The sequence below is a fragment of the Pavona decussata genome, unplaced genomic scaffold (genome assembly GCF_977016875.1).
Source record: "Pavona decussata unplaced genomic scaffold, jaPavDecu1.1 SCAFFOLD_300, whole genome shotgun sequence".
Classification (NCBI taxonomy): Eukaryota; Metazoa; Cnidaria; class Anthozoa; order Scleractinia; family Agariciidae; genus Pavona; species Pavona decussata.
In genome coordinates, this window is record NW_028145697.1 from 3,212,501 (window position 1) to 3,230,136 (window position 17,636).

A 17,636-nucleotide genomic window follows, 5' to 3' on the forward strand; every position below is an offset into this window, starting at 1 on the left:
AGCACTTGCTTGTCCATCCTCTTTGCCCGCAGTAAGGCAATGAAGGAAAGCTTATTGTGGGAAACTGAAGAGTGTCTCAGCACAAAAAACCCTTCTTGCACCGAGGTATTACTTTTCCTCATTCAACTTAAAATTGGGCCTTTCATCCAGATCATTTCTTCAAAAGGCGGAATTCAGTATCACATCTGATGGTTTAGGGGAATACTGCAAAATACCCTGCATCTTCCATGTTTACAAGTTTCAGAGCTCTTTGAAAAAGAAGATGTTAAGGCACCGTTCAAAGATAAAAAAAATTGAACTTTGGCCCCATAAGACATAAGTTTCGTAGCTAAGGCCCAGTTCAAAGGCTGTACTTCACGAGCTGAATTGAATTCAATGAATTAAGTTCACGTGGAGTACGACGTCTGAATCAATTCAGAACAGCTGATCTAATTCGGATCAGCTCAGCTGTTTTTTTCTTCCTGGCTCAGCCAGTGATAACTACTGTGGACCGGCTTTGATTCAGATGCCATACTTCACATGAGCGGAATCAAATGCAGAAATTGATTTAAATGCATAATTTTCTTCAGTCATAATATGCTCCAGTGTATTAATTTCAGCTAAATTAACCCTTTGACTCCTGTCAAATACCGCGCGCAAACAAGTCAACTTCCTGTGAGAATTTCGACTTGGAAGGCAAATACGCGAGTAAAAAATAAAAACTATATGCGCAGTAAACACACACACAAGATCGGGTTTCCAAACAATGTTTATTTAAAACACCAATAATTAATTGATCAAAATATCCAAAATCCGGCAAAATCGAATGCCAACCCTTGCGGAAAAACCAAAACATTTCAGTCAAATCAGAAATTATTGCGCTACGGCACGACATTTTGGAAAATAGAAATTCATGTTCCTAAATTTGGCAGCCAAACCAAAGCCAATTACATAGTGAAAGGTGAACCAAATTAATATTATCAAGTCGCTTTATGTACTAATTGTGTATTCTAAGTTTCTAACTTTGCAGAAATGAAGACTTCTTTGAATGTTCAAGGACTCAGGTGCGAAAGAAGACGTTCAGCCATCGGCGTTGTGATATTCTTGGAAGCAACCTACCTTACAGAGCGTGACATCACACTGAAGGCATTTGAAGGAGCTTTCGACCGGATGACCTTTGGGAGTTTTCCTACCTGCTCTCTTACAATTTACACACTCCCGCTTCCTACCCTGAATTTTTTCAATAAAATGTTTGCCAGCATTTGCAGCTGAAAGCGAAAGCGTCTCGATCTTACGGCGCTTTGCGATGCTCGCGCGCGAACAAAAGCCATCAATAAACTGCGTTGCGAAGTTTGTGTGAAATGCGGCTTGCTTTAGCTTACCTTTACCTTGTCCCTGTCGAAAAAAATTGCACAAGACGAAAGCATTACAAATAGAAAGATCGATCAAGCACCAAAACAAATACTTATACCACTTATAAAACGAACGCCCTATGGTGTAATACTTACGCATTTGATCAGCAAGATCAACACCGCCCATGTTCGAATTGTACAAAACCACAACAGGGGGTTTCCGGATCTGCTTATCGTGGCGCTGGGTCACAACATCTGCATCCAAAGGGTTTACATTTGTACTAATTAAACTTACATCTCGCTTGTCATGCCACTAAGTAAAAAGGATGTTCTGCTTTTGGCTAACAACTCTCTGGCCTGGGTGAGCTTTTGCTGCGCGCAAGGGGGCAATTCTTTCCAATTTGTTCTTACCGTTGCACAAGCGTAGGTGTTCTGAGCTTCCAAATGTCTAAGTAATTTGACTGAACTAAAGAAATTATCAAAAAATACGTGATGATGTTTATTCATAAAAGGTGTAAGCATTTTAAATACAACATCATAACCTAAACCATGGATTCCTCGTTGGCCCTCTTCTTTACCGAGGTAAACATCGAAGTTCAAAACATACCCATTGCTGGAATCGGCGGCCATCCACATCTTGATGCCGTACTTCGTGGGCTTCACGGGCATATATTGACAAAACGACAACCTACCTCGATAACCTGTCATGCCCTCATCGACTGAGATGTTCTTAGATGGTTTAAAATTAGTCTGACATTTCTGGCGAATGCGATCGAAAACACCACGTACCTTGTAAAGATGATCAAATCCTGGCGTTCCACGTGCAGGCTCAACGGAAGAATCACTAAAATGTAAGTACTGACTAATTTCTTCATACCTGTTTTTAGTCATGATCTTCATAATACCTCGATTTCCGAAAAAATCATTTGAAGACCAGTACAAACCAATACTAGGCAGTTTCACCATACCCATAACAATATTCACAGCAATAAAAGCTTTCAATTCGGGGCACGTAACAGGGACATAATTCGCAAGACGAGCAAGGGAATTTGCGAGCTTTTGCTGCGCGTAGCGATTAGCTTCTAACACATTCAAATCCCACAAATCATCATCAATAAAAGCTGAAACAAAATCTATCTCCTTTGGGTTCTCGGGTAACGGAAAATTGATACCGATGGCTGAATTGAAAGCGGGACGAACAACACGGCGAAGCTGATAGGTCCAGGGCAAATCTTCCTCATCTTGGTCGTCTTCGTCTTCTTCGGCAGCGGCAGCGGTAGGTCTTCCATCTTCTTGGTTTCCTTCGTTGACCAAACCTTCGAGATTTACGTGGGAGTCATCTGAGCCATCTGAGTCTTCGTCTCCATCAACAGAAAAGCCATCGAATGAACTTTCGTCACCTGAGTCCTCCAACAAGTCATTGAAATCTGAGTCGATCTCTGCGTCATCGGCCATTGTTTTCTCCACGCGCGATCAAACAAAGCGACAAAGAATTAGCACGTGGAGAGAGCCTTTTTATAGCTGTCAAAAATGCACAAAAGACGGATTTTGATTGGTTTATTTCCTGTCTTAGTTGCTATGACAATAAATAAAGACAAAAACATCCCCTGGAGGAGAGGGGAGCAGTTTTGTACTAGGCGTTACTTGCGGCCGGTTTTGGCCGGTGTAGGAAGTTCGGATGTCGCGCGCGCGGCCGGTTTTGGCCGGTGTAGGAGTCAATGGGTTAAGTCTGACATCTGAATCAATTCAGCCGGGATTAGTAATTTGGGTCGATCTAAGTTAGAATTAAAATCGGCTTATGTGAAGTACGGTGTCTGAACTGGGCCTAAAATAAGAATTTATTTATACCTTTCGTTTGAGGCCTTTCAATTTCCTTCTTTCGGTCGAGTAGACTTTACAACTTTCAATAAAGTTATCTCTGAGCACTTTTCGTCTTTGAGCTAATTCCCCCAGAGGAAATTTGTCTCTCGAAATTGCTTTAGTGCTTCTCATTCTCTGGCGACCTTTCCTTGCCATTTTACGTCGGATCTTTCCTCACACAGACTTGTGCCAGTAAACAACTACCCTTGACAACTTCCTGGAAGGCTGTGCCAAATGATACTTGAATGATCGTCCACTCTCTAAGGTGTATTTCTTTACCACGGCTCGGGAAAGTTGCAAAATTTCGTTAATAATATATGTTGCTTGGGAGCCACTTGTATCTCGATGTATCATCTGCATTAGCCACAGCCGGTCCTAAAATTTGTCGCGTCTACAAACAAAAATTCCAAAGTAAATCGCCACATCAAAGATACAATGCCAGTCTGAGGTACCCATGGTTTTACTTTTTTAAAAAGGGTTGTATAATATTTATAAACTCAAATTTCCCTCTTTTACCCCGCTTACGCCCTAACTTCACATCTAGAAATTAAAAACTCAATATTGAAGCTGTTACTTACCTTGGAGACTCCAAAAACATATGAAATTAAAGCTCTGACACTGCTCTTTCAAAATTGCTCCTCGTGGTGTATAATTTATGTCTGGCTATCCCAGAAATCAAAGCAAAACTCTAAATATTTAGGAATAAATTTGAAAGAAATTAACTTTCGCGCGGCCGCCATATTGGATAGAAAGTCCGCTGGCTGAAATGGCCCAAATCCTGAGCCACTCAGCCCGGCGTGAGGTCTTATCAACCTACAAAAGAAGAATGGATTAGAGATATCGTCCACTTATGCCAACGATAAATCTTGCGCTGAAATGGTTTCTGTCCTCGGAAAGGTTTTTAAAAAAAGAACGACTGCTGAGATAAACCAAAGTAAATACATCAGCATGATGGCAGATAGAGCCATGGATGCAGGCGGCCTTGAAAACGAAACTGTTTTCTGTCAATATCTTCAAGATGGCCGTCCAGTTAATCGGTTGATTGGACACAAGGCTGTCGAACATGCACATGCGGAAGGTAGGTAAAATAAATAACAAACTCAAATAGGCATGGTGATGAATTCAGGCAGTCTGCTAGCCAAGTTTAACACTAAAGACTACAAACCGAGTATCTGGAGTTAAACATTACTCTACAGTTTTACTTGTATTGTTAAGTCAATACATTGGCTTTAAAAAAGTAAAAATTCCAGTTCTTAAAAGTGTAGTTCTTAAAAGTCTGCTTTCTTCAAAAGTCAGGATGTTAAAAAAAATAACTTAAAAAAAAAAAACGCAGAAACGTCACGGCAATTGGTGTGTTCCAGTAGGTGGTCGAATATCATGAAAAGCTCGTTTCTATCCCGTAAGGTAATTGATAATTATCAGTGATGTGGTCCCACAGGATTATTTAGTCAGTGCAATAATTATAATATTATCGGTAAGAGTACATTTAAGTTTTCAACTTCCATACTCTCACACCCACTAGAAGACGTCGGCCGTTATACACTGATGTATTAACTCGGACGGTTCGTTCTTTTCTTGTCTTTGGTGTATCAGCTAAATAATAAGCTCGGCAAGGCCTATATGTAATTTTCTGTTATTTTTAGGACTAAAGGATGCTATCTGTGCTACGTTCAAAGAAGCTGACGTGAACTGGGAGCAAAAACTCGTTGCTTTTGGTGCGGACGGTGCATCGGTAAACCTAGGCAAGAAAGCGGGGCTTGCTGCTCTCCTGCGAAAAGAATTGCCCTTTCTTGTGGACTTCCACTGTTTGCCTCATCGGCTCGAACTCGCTCTTTTGGAACTTCAGAAAAGCTGTAAATCGGTGGATGATGTTTACAACGTGCTCAATTTAATCTGGAAAACATACCACTACAGCGCTAAGAGTGTCCGTGCTTTAAAATCCATTGCCGATGAGCTACAAATCAACATACTGAAGCCAACGCAAGTGAGAGGCACTCGCTGGCTTCCACACGTTAGCCGGGCCCTTAACGTGTTTGTGGGATCTGCCGAGTCTATTTCTGTGTCTCAGGCCGGTCAGTATTCCGCCGTGTTAATGCACATGGAAGATCTTGGCGTTAATTCAAAGGTTGCTGATATTCAGGGTCAAGCACGATATGTTGTTGAAAAAATGAAAGATGTTCATTTCGCTGCATTTTGCCATTTCTTAGCCGATTTATTTGCTATTTTAAGTCGACTAAGTTTACAGATGCAGCGGAATGACATTATTCTTCCGACTGCCGTATCTAATCTGAAGGAAACCAAGCTGCGCGTTGAATGCCTCACCAGTCGTCCTGTTCCAGATGGCCATTTGGAAAACTTTCTAAAGAAGGTGAACGAGAGCCAGTCATTCCAGGGTGTGGTTCTCAGAGGCACGCTTGAGGGAAAAACTACACGTGGGGGGAGTACGACAGGCAGCCTTCAGTCTGGAATTGACACTGCAGTGAATCTCTGCATTAAAAGCCTAAGCGAGAGGTTTGACATTTTGCTACAAGCAACTGAGTGTCAACGACCCATTAAAACACCAACAACTGTTTATGGCCCCAAGGAGGTTGTCAGAGATATGCTGGTCTTCAATGTGGATGTCTGGCCTACACGCAGCAGTGACCTAATGGACTATGGGAGGGAGGAGATCCAACGCCTGACCAGCTGGTTCAAAGTGCCCTTAGAAAGATCAGGCTGTGATGTCCAGAACATCCACGACCAGTGGGTTTCCCTGAAGATCTCAGTAAACAGCCAATTTTGCAAGATGGATTACGCCGCCCTTTGGGAAACCTTGTTGACCACATTGCCATACAAGGAGGACTTCGCAGATGTTTTACATCTAGTGGAGATTCTTCTTGTACTGCCAATTTCGGCAGCACAATGTGAACGAGCTGTGTCATCGCAGAATTGGATCAAATCCAGTACCCGAGCAACCCTTAACGTGGCAGTATTAGAGGACTTGATCCGTCTGTCTTCCGAGGGCCCACCTGTGGCTGACTTTGACCCAGCTCCTGCAGTTAACCGTTGGTTTGAACGGGACAAATCAAAGGGAGAACGCTCAAGGAGACCTCACTTTTCGGTGAAAAAGTCGTGACAAACTGTGAAACTGAACACAAAAATCTTGCTGTCAGGTTTACTAAAAGGCACTTTGCCAGTTTAGAATACGAGACGGCTCAATTGTTTGGGATATCGCGAACGACGCCGGCTTTACCACCTTGCAAACCCCGCATTCGTGCGCGATAGTCATACCCTAAACAAGGTTAAATTGCACTTGATCGCATTTACATTAAATGCTTGTGGCATTGTTATTATTTACATGACTATGTAATCATTTTTTAAGGACGGTGCCTACTAAACAGAGGTATTTTTTGCGGTTTGTGACCATGCGACAAAAGCAGATTTTAGCAAGAGCTATTGGATATCCAAAAATAATGGGGGTAACCACGCATTTCTCAGAGATAATTAAGCAACAATAATTTAAAAAAAAAACAGTAAAATACAATGCAATGTATGGTGGTTTTTTTTCCATGTTCAAACTTTATAATCTCTGAAAAATAAATGGCTACCTCCAATTTTCTTTTTTAGGATACCTGCTGAGTTCTGCTTGCTCCGCATAGTTTTAAACCGTTCAAAAATATCCCTGTATTGGTAGGCAGAGTAGGCACAACCCATAGGAAACCCGAGTATCTCGGGATGCGCAGAACGTATGTGCAGTAAAAAAACTAGGGAACGTTTACTGCATTGTAGTTTGAAATCAAGGGGTGATGCGTCGCACGTGAACAACGAAAAGTACTGAATCTTCCATTTTAAAAGACAAATTTTACCAGCTTGCAAGTTGGTTTTTGTTCTAATGTTTCCTTTATTCAATTTCTAATTCCATAGCTATATAAATGCTATCACGTAAAGTTTCAGTTCATGGTATGAAACGAAAACAAACATGGCGCTGGTTGTTCGGCACATGTCGCAAATTGACAACGGGAAGCGCTGAGTCGTGGTTACTGTAGGAAAATTGATATCCTGACTTTGACAGGTACAAAAACGTTCGCAATATATCTTCATGCTTTAAAATAATTAGTTTTTGTGGAAGGAAGAGTAAGTTCGTCATGTTTGCACCACGAGAGTTTGTAAATATTAAAGCTAAAAAGTTTCGCGCGATTGCGTTGTACATCTTGTAAATATCTGTCTAATTATTTTTATGATATTTTTGGTTTGGGTTAGTTATTTTTGCGACTAAAATTTTCGAACTTGCGACTAAATTTTAGGAATTACTCGCAAATTGCAATTGAGAATTTTTTTTAATTTCGAGCCCTGAATCAGGTAAAAGCAACAGTAAACCAACTTGACAAAAGTGGCACCTCCAATGGCACTTAATCAAATCGAAATGACAGCAACAATTCAGCAATTCTACAAGACAATTGATGCGAAGCTTCAACTATTGAAGTTCACACGTACGCAAACAGACACTGCGATAGAGAATGGAAACTTCACAGCAATGGAAAGGCTACGCAACACCATAGCAAAGAAGGTGGAAGAAGTCCACGACATTAAGGTTAGAATACTAGATTTAAGATTTGAGGCGGGAGAAAAGGAAGAGGAAATCCAACTTTGGAGCACGAAATTAGATGAAGATGTGGGCGTATTTGAAACAACCGTTGTTGATCTTGATGCAAGGGCTAAGCAATCTAAGAGTGCGACGCTTGAAGCCGCAAAGAAAGAAGAAGATTACGCAGCCGAGATCAGAGAACGAAAATATAAAGAGGAAATGCGATTTGAAAAGGAAAAATAAGAGCAAAAGCTGAAGTACGAAAAGTAAATAGAGGATAGCTGGAAAGATCAAAACAAAAAGGATAAATCAATCAACGCCAAATTACCGAAACTTGTAATTACGAAGTTTAAAGGCAGGCATACCGATTGGCTTCGATTTTGGAACCAGTTTAAAGCAGAAATTGATTCGTCCGTTGTATCGCCAATCATGAAGTTCTCATACCTAAAGGAACTAGTGGATCCGAAAGTCAGATCAACAATCGACGCCCTGCCGTTCACCTCTGAGGGCTATTTATGAGCGAAGAATATTTTAACAACCAACTACGGAAAGGAAAGCGAAATCATCAACGTACATGTCACTAACATCATGTTGCTTCCAGTAATCCAGGGCGCCAACCCTAACAAAATTTTGGAGTTCTACGAAACATTGTTAAGAAGAAGACCATGAGTTTATTGCGAAAGTGTAAACCATCAGTCCGTCAACTGCGACAAGGTGATCACACTACAAAAATGCAGAAGAGAGTTGAATAGTAAACAGTTGTGCTTCAACTGCACTGGGACAGATCACAAGGCCCCAGAGTGTTGCTGTTCTGTGTGCTGCAAGTTTTGCAACTGAAGACACCACTCTTCAATTTGCCCCTGAGAAGGTACCTCAACAATCGCCAGAGCCTATTTTGGTAGCTACTGGGAAAGGATCTGTCACTTACCCAGTGGTCGTTGTGAGCGTTGGTGGAATTCATTGCCGTGCACTGTTAGACACTGGTGCTGGGAGCTCCTACGCATCTGAGGCCTTGCTGCACCGCATGGGGAAACAGCCAGTTCGAAGAGAGTTTAAACGCATCGAAATGATGATGCAGGCGGAGCAACAGAGAGATCGAAATTTACGATGTTTTCAGCAGTTTGACGGGAGAATTCCAGCTTCGAACCGAAGTGACTAAGGTGGACTGCGGTACGCTACTCAGTTTGGAAAACCCTCGGTACAAGAATCTGGTAGAACGGTATGATCACCTGAAAGAAGTCACAATGGATGACGTTGACGATAAAGGGGAGCTTCCCGTGCATCTTATCCTCGGAACAAACGAATATACGCAGATATAGACCGAGACCACGCCCAAGATCAGGAAGCCAGGAGAACCCATTGCCGAATTAACAAGATTAGGATGGACCATCATGTCACCTGGAAGTGAATCCGATCTCACACACATGTTCCTGACACAAACCTCTGCAGCTGACTATGAAGCCCTGTGTAGACTTGATGTGTTTGGTCTACAAGACCATCCAGTTGGCAACGAAGATCTTGTCTTCGAAGAATTGAAGGAGCACCTAACAAGAAACCTGGAAGGATGGTACGAAACAGGCCTCCTCTGGAAGGGAAATCACCCACCCCTCCCTAACAACAAACATGGCAGCCTGAAACGACTAGAGAACCTTTTTATCGCAGCGCCTTCAGAGTATGTATCAAACGTGGTTCATCCTCCTTTAATAGCTGACATACGTAATATTGTATTACAATAACACTGGTCTTCATCTGAGTTTCTCAACTGTAATGTCCATGTGAGTACATAATTCCTTCAAACGAATAATTTTTTCTTCAAATTTTGTGGCAATTGCTCTGCTGGTCGTTCTGGCCAGAAAGGATCCAGGGACAACAAGTCCGTTTTCCAGTCTCCTTGATCCAGTCACTTTGACCTGTACATTGTTCTCATGGCGGGCTTTGGGAAATGTGAATAAAAGGAAGGAAAGTTCCATCGGCACATGTCCAACAAGTTTGTTATCAGCTTCAAGGTAAGTCCCAACTGCATATTCATCGTGCTTTTTAGCTTCTTTACGGTCATCTTTCCTGCATGCCAGAGACTCTCCTATGATTGGAGACCACACCGCTTTGTAAACATGATGACCTTGTATAACAGACGAAAATTCTACCTCATAAACAAACATCGAATTCCAAATCAAGTGAGAGCGAGTACGAGCCATAATCGTAAATATTTACCACAGGTAATTTCTGCTCGTGTTGCTTTCCCGCTTCTGTCTCATAATTTATGTCGTTTGCATTGTACTTACGATGAATCATTAACAGCTCCGAGCAGTCACGTACACTTGCAACCCTAAACTCATTCTTACACGTATCCAGCTGCATACAGTGATCACTTTACGCTAAAACATGGAGGCTGATACTTTTCAGTCTGATGCTGGCAAAAAGATCAATTCTTATTCAACAGAATTTAAACTAGAAGCCGTACGGTTTGCCGTTGAATGCAATAGTAACTATAAAGCAGCGAAGAAGTTCAACATAGACTGGAAGAGAATACGAGAGTGGCGAGTAAACCAGAGTAAATTAGAATCTGCTAGTTGAAAGCGAAAGCAACTCGACAGTGCAAGAAGAAAGCCTTTTGATCTGGACATTGAAGAAGTCTTGTTGAAATGGGTCTACGAACGACGCTCTAATGGTTTTCGTGTATCAAGGAAAATGATCAGAAGCAAAGTAAGGTTTCTCCACGAGGAGAAATGCAAGGAAATGGAACTTCCTCTAACATTCACGGCAAGTATTGGGTGGGTACAGAAGTTTATGACCAGACATGGGTTATGTATACGGCCGAAGACAACAGAATCCCAAAAGGATCCGGAAAAACTAATCGACAAACTGATCGCATATGTGTTACAAATGTTATAAATGCAAGGCGCTAACCATCACTCGAAAAAAGAGCCCGCTAAACTTCATTTACAAGCTTGATAATGTAGAGCTCGAGCGTGTGTCTACGGAGAAAGACGTTGGAGTTAGCATCACCAACTCCCTCACCTGGAACACACATATCCATTCCATTACTGCTAAGGCCAACAAGTTACTTGGACTTTTAAAACGCACGTGCCCACTATTAAACGATGTCTCTGCTAGACGCTCACTTTATCTTGCACTCGTGAAATCTCAGTTATCCTACGCGACCCAGGTCTGGTCCCCGGACAAGATTGCATTAAAAACTCAAATTGAAAGGGTTCAAAGGAGGGCCACAAGGTGGATCCTCAAACAACGTGTAGGCGTGATGTCATACAGAGACAGACTTTTAACTTTGAAACTTCTTCCTCTGACATTTGACCGCGAACTCAAAGATCTTGTTTTTTTTTACAAATGTCGGAAAGGTTTTACTGATCTTAATGTTTATGATTTTGTTTCTCCTGTTTCTCACGGCCGAACCAGACTAAGTAATCCTTATAACCTTAAAACTCCTGTATGTAAAACTAGCACTTTTCAGGCCTCTTACTTTAATCGTATTGTTAAGCTCTGGAACTATATCTGTAAATTATCACCCCCTACCAGTTTTTCAACTACTGCTTCCTTCCGCAACTTTGTTACTGAGCACATGTTTCACCTTTTGCAAAATCACTTCGACATATTCTATCCCTGTACCTGGTCAATTGTACGATCCTGCTCCTGCCATCCCTAGTTTTTTTTAGCGTCTTTTGGTTGTTTGTGTTTTAATTATTATTTGTATCATGGGAGGTGCCTCGCATGGGTCCTCGCGTCCCGTTCGCACCTGCCCTTTTGACCTTATCACTTTTCACGTATTTTTTCATTTCTTTCTGGTTGTTTAATTTATTGTATTTAACATGTGTGATGGTCAATAAAGCTGTTAAAAAAAAAAAAAAAAAAAAAAAAAAAACAAGCAAGACAGCTACGTGTAAAGTTCTCCTACAGTGACAGTGACATAATGGCAATGGACGAAACAGCTGTTTGGCAAGACATGCTTTCAAATACAACTGTTGATTCCATCAGCCACAACACGATAGCCATGAAAACAACTGGTCACGAGAAGACAAAGGTTTCAGCGAAAGCAGATGGAACGAAATTGAAGCCTTTTATCGTCTTTCCCGGTGCTAAGAGAGAAACCATACTCAATGAAGAATTCAAGGCTAAATGTGTTGTAGCATCATCTTCTAACGGGTGGAACAATAGTATTTGTTTCCTGAACATCCTTTTTTGTTTCATTCCAGACTTTGCAGCAAATGTAGGAGGAGGAAAACCAGCAGTTATTAAGAATGCTCTACAAAATAAGACAACACTCACAACAAGATTGGAACAAAGGGGAAAGTAAATGAAGGAATATAAGTGTACTAAAGAGATGAATTTCCAGCTATTAAGGGATCATGACAATTATTCTGATCATGAAATCAAATTGTATTAATTACTTAATTTGTAATTGTCTTTCTAATGAACAATTAAGAGCAGTCAGGTTTTAATTTCTAAGGTAAGAGCTGTTTCGTAAACATTATGTATTGTCGGATATTAGACTTGTCTTTTTAACATTCCATTTCTTTTTCATTACATTTAACCTCAACTTAAGCTGAGAATTTGGTGGAGGTAAAACTGCAATCAAACATTGTTATACACTGTAGGACTTTTTCTGTTGTATTTAGCAACACATACAGAACTTGTTTGAAGTAGAAACAAAGGTACATTTTTATAGCTTAATTAACTAAGAAAGTGTTTCAGCTATTGTTACCCGTTGAGAGACAAACATTTTGCACACCAAGTTTATTGACTTCATTGCATTTTATACAGACAAAAAATAAAAGTCAAATCTACTTCTACTATTACCGTGTAAACATGCTTAATATTATAATAGTAGACTGAATGTTTATGGGAGATTTTCATTGTTTACTGTTGTTAGCAAAAGGTTAAATCTTTATTGTGTCTTAATTCAACTAATTTTGCACATCCCGATGTGAAAAATTACCTCATATGACTGTACCTGTACCATCTGAGTAACGGGACAAGACCATACTCCAAGAGCATTAGTATACTTAAAGAACACTTTTGCAGTAGAGTATACTAATCAAATTCAACAACTTATACCTTCTTTCCTTGTGTACTCCAAGTATACTTTTACATGACTTAATAGACTTGAAGTATACAAGAAGTATACTAAAAGTACATTTAGTGCAGTATACTTTAATTACAGATACAGTAGACTTAAAGTATATTATATTTGGGTAAGGGATGTTATCAAGTTCCAACGAACAAGAAAATCGGCTACTAAAGTTGCCTCCAACTCAGTCCTTAACAAGCGAAATCAAATTGCCGTCAAAAAGGTTTGAAAGCCCGCCACAAGCCTTGAGATCCTGTGTCAGATAACTTGATTTACTGTGCTTTCAGGGCCGAAAGAAGAGCATATTACAGAAAATGCATGAAAGCTGGTGTCTCTGAATCAGTACCTTTCACTGATAATTGACAGAATGGATCAGTCAAAGGCTAACCTGATTACGCAAACTGCCTTTCAAAAGTAAGTCAATTTTAAATCGAAAGAAACAATTTGTTCTCTATCATACTAAACCAAACATGCCGTTAACCTATAATTCATTCCTCTTTCTTCTACGTCTGTAGGACGAAACTTACCATTTCCTTAAGACACACATTACCGGGGCCATTACCCATGGAGATGGACAGATTTTCTCATTTATTGATTTGATGAGATGGCCACATGATTCGAACTTGACCTTGAATGTTCTACTCAAGATATTCATGGAATTATCCAAGGTATTGCAGTCAGTGAAGGTTAAAAATGATTTTAACTGCAGATGCTGTTTGTACATTACATAACCATGTAACACTTGATGATCACATAAACTCTGCTATAGCATTCCCACATTTAAGATCCTCACAACGTTTATTTATTTATTCTTTTTATTAATTTTTAGGAAGGGCAGTTGCCTCCATATTTATTTCTTCAAATGGACAACTGTTATCGAGAGTGCAAAAACCGATTTATTCTCGGGTTTTGTGCTCTTTTAGTACAAAAGGGAATATTCAAGGAGGTACATGTGTAAGCATCGCTTCCGCATCCACAATACTAATTTATAAACAAGTTGGTAATTTGAGCACAAAATAATTCATTCCTTTAGGTTGTTGAAAACAGAATGGACGATAATCGGAAAATGGAAGGACATTTTCTTGTAGAAACTATAAAAAAGGGAATTTCTGTAATTATCATGCTTAGTGGTGGGAGTGCAGATTGACAATATCAGTCAAATTCTGTAATACTGCGACGCCTCAGAGATTGTAGATTGTCGTTCCAAGATTTCAATTAGTGTGAAAGAGCTTTGACTTAACATGGTCTATTCTTCTCTGCTGCAGGTCCAATTATCGTTTCTCATGGTTGGACATACCCACAAGGATGTAGACCAAGTATGTACAATGATCATTTTTTTACCTACCACAAAGTATTTGCGAAAATATTAAAATCAACAATTACATGACAGATTTCTCTGCTTGAATCTAAATGGTATCTTTATGATATGATTATTTTTCTGGTAGTTTCCCAGCAGAATTTCCAAGCATCTTAGACGTGAAGACAGCATGACCCTGCCAGGGCTCATACATAACATTGGAAAAGCACACACACCAGCGGCTGAAGTCCATGTGGTAGATTACATGTTCGATATAAAAAAATGGATCAAACCTTGTTTAAATAGCTTAAAGAATCACATTTATCCAAATTTACAAAACGAAATGGGGAAGTTGTGATGAAGTGTAAACAATGGACAAATGATGAATCTTGGCTCCCAGATGGGCCTGACACAAACAAAATGATGGAAGGTGATGCTTTGGTTGATTGCGTCAAAGAATTTAAAAGGTTGACATCAACACAAAGGGAGTGGTGGGCAGAATTTACAAGTAATGAGAGGAAGTATAGAGAAAGGTGGAGTAGTGCCTCTGACGACTATCAAAAAATGCAAAGAAAGGCAAGTGGTACCTAAACAAATAACACCCACACAAACCTCTTAGCAACCTCCAAAGAGACGACTTGGATCAGCAAGAGCGGGAACAAAACCTGGAAAATCTCCTGAACAAGGCAAATCATTGCCCCCAGGTTTGTCAGGAACTGTATTTCTTATCAGACTTATTCACAATACTTGAAAGGTATTGTAGTTTAATTCAGAATTTATTTATTATTTTGCTTCGCCTAATTAAAATACTTCTATGCATAAAAATTATTAGACAGGGAGATCACTATCTTCAACAAACAACAAACACTTCCCAAATGCATGTAGCATAATATCTGGTAAAGTTGTGTGATTAAAAAGTCATTGGATTCATTTTTGAAATAATTTTAAAATTATAGCTATGTATTACAAAAGTGACAGGTGACCGTGCTACAGGTCAATTTCACTTCACAAACCTCAATAAGATATAATAGCGTATTCTCCCCGTTTTCCCGCCAATTCAAGCCATTTCAAAGTCAAATCGAGGCTATAGAGCCTCGCTTCCGTGTTCTCCCCTTTCATTCTCCAAAATGGCTTCGCGCTAGTTCGCTTCCCGCTGCTCGTCGGCTTCAAGAATTCGCTCGAATCCTTCGCAAATTCAGTCATCCTGCTTGGAAAAGCTAATATACAGATGGCAGATAACGAGGAGATTTCTACTGCGGTTTCAGATGAGGCAAACACCCCAGAAAAGAGGGTTAATTCTACGCCTTCAACGGAACGGTCGAAAGGCTCTCAGTTACCTGCTTCACGGAGGCAAAGTCAGGAGTCCTCAAGCAGTTCTAGTAGTTCCAGTGAGTCTGGCTCTTCATCGAGTGAAGACAGTGACTCCAGCAAGTCGGATAGTAGACACACGGCTCACAAGAAGCGTCAAAAACTAGCTGAGCGAGATACTAGAAACAACACCCCGCCGAAGCACGAGGGTGATGAATACGTGCGTTTTGACACGGAAACCAAAGCCTGTCGCAAGCTTGACTTGACAAAGGGCATGGTGAAATACGTGAATGACAAATTCACTACTTATGTGAAAGACAAATCCATTCATGAGACAGTCCTGGATTCCAACCCAGTACCCAGTATCGATTGTCCCAAAACCCCAGCAGTCGATGATTATTTGGACGAGATATTTGAGTCTCTCGGAAAGTCATATGGTCGTGAAAGTGACAACAATCTATCCAAGGTTCAGTCCCGACTCACTAATGTCATGGGACCACTTGGAAAATTATGGCTTACTTTAGAAAACGTTCGCACTGGGGAATCCAGTGAAGATCTCGATTTATTTGACTGCCTTAGGCTGGTGGGACAGTCTGTCTCTCTTCTGGGACAGGCAAAAGTAAGCCTTTCTTATACACGTAGGCTGACAGTCCTCTTTCGCCTCACAGGGGACATGAAGAAAGCCAAAAAACTTCTTACTAAACACGGGACTTCATTAACCAAGTCTCATAAGACTGTTTGGGAAAAAGTCCTACAAGGCTCTCCGTACAGCAACAAAGATTAGGAAATCTACAAAGGAGATTTCACACCATATTACTGGTTCCACTTCCTGGCCTTCCCCTCAGGCCTCCAGAGCCAAAAGGTATTCTAGGCAAGATTCCAGAAGCTCTCAGCCCTTTCGTCGTGGGCCCTCATTTCAGAGCAGAGGTGGGGGCAAGTCTGTCTCGTTCCGAGGAAAGAGCTCTTACAACAAAGGATATCCAAAAGGCAAGTCAGTTAAATTCAGGGTCAAAAGAGAGCACCTGAATCAAAAAGACAAGCTCCAGATTGCAAAAGAATTTCTGGAGACGTCATTACAGATAGTCCCAACAGACATCCAACCAGCTCTACGAGAACTAGGGTTGGACACATCAGTTTTAAGCAGGTCTCTGCCATTGGCAGGGAGACTCCAGATTTTTCAAACCAATTGGAGATTACTGACACAAGATCAGTACATTTTACAAATAGTCACTGGTGTGGTGATTCCCTTTCACCACACCCCCCTCCAGACAAATATGCCCCCTCATATATCTCACAATCAGTCAGAGAAAGAAAACATAGAGCAGGAAATTGCAGCAATGTTGCAAAAAGGGGCAATTCAGGTGGTCTCTCCAATGAAAGGGGAGGTTATCAGTGCAATATTTCTGGTTCCGAAGAAAGACGGGGGGAGCAGACCAGTGATCAACCTCAAGAGGTTGAATTCCCACATAGTGTATCAACACTTCAAAATGGAGGGATTGCACCTCCTCAAACATATAATTCAGGAAAAGGATTTCATGATCAAGATAGATCTCAAAGATGCTTACTTTTGTGTACCCATGAGCCAGCAGCATCAGCCTTTCCTGAGGTTCATTTGGGGGGGCACACGGTATCAGTTCACTTGCCTCCCTTTTGGTCTAGCTCCTACCCCTCTTTACTTCACAAAGCTGTTGAAACCAGTGGTGGCCCTGTTACGCAGACTTGGCCTGAGGATGATTGTCTATCTAGACGATATCATTGTGTTCAATCAGACTCGGGAGCGAATATTGCGGGACAGGGACTCAACCCTCTGGTTACTTCAGAATTTGGGTTTTGTAATCAACTGGAAGAAATCAGTGTTAGATCCTTCACATTGCATGGAGTACCTAGGCTTTGGGATAAATTCAATGGAAATGAACTTATCATTGCCAAAGGAAAAAATGAATCAACTCATCCAGTCTTGCAGAGACCGGATTCGGGAAAAAACTGCCTCCGTCAGAACCCTAGCCAAAATAATTGGGAAACTGACTTCATCAATGCAGGCTGTTCTCCCTGCACCCTTGCATTACCGACACTTGCAAATGTTGCAAGTGAAAGGTCTGCTAGCAGGAAAGAGTTACGAGACAATGGTATCACTCAACCAGAATTGTCAGAATGACCTTCAATGGTGGGTGGATCAGATTTCCACCTGAAATG

At 40.9% G+C, this 17,636-nt stretch overlaps 1 protein-coding gene and 2 pseudogenes across 3 annotated transcripts in view; 2 read left to right on the forward strand and 1 right to left on the reverse strand.

Moving 5' to 3' along the window:
• LOC146454656 (uncharacterized) overlaps positions 1-4,919 on the reverse strand; it is an 8,284-nt pseudogene extending 3,365 nt beyond the window's left edge. The window contains exons 1-2 of the transcript XR_014859177.1: positions 3,770-4,919; positions 3,180-3,582 (exon numbers count right to left, since the gene is read on the reverse strand). The product of XR_014859177.1 is annotated as an uncharacterized LOC146454656 (transcript). The remainder of the gene's footprint in view (positions 1-3,179; positions 3,583-3,769) is intronic.
• On the forward strand, positions 4,143-6,762 carry LOC146454657 (zinc finger protein 862-like). The gene is made up of 2 exons (XM_085095346.1): positions 4,143-4,273; positions 4,797-6,762. Exons 1-2 carry the CDS (start codon positions 4,143-4,145, stop codon positions 6,304-6,306), a joined length of 1,641 nt encoding a protein of 546 aa, XP_084951472.1. The 3' UTR covers positions 6,307-6,762.
• A 4,918-nt stretch (positions 6,763-11,680) lies between these two features.
• On the forward strand, positions 11,681-15,130 carry LOC146454658 (uncharacterized; annotated as a pseudogene). The gene is made up of 6 exons (XR_014859248.1): positions 11,681-12,060; positions 13,126-13,252; positions 13,354-13,506; positions 13,668-13,784; positions 14,104-14,154; positions 14,284-15,130. The product of XR_014859248.1 is annotated as an uncharacterized LOC146454658 (transcript).
• The last annotated feature ends 2,506 nt before the right edge of the window (positions 15,131-17,636 follow it).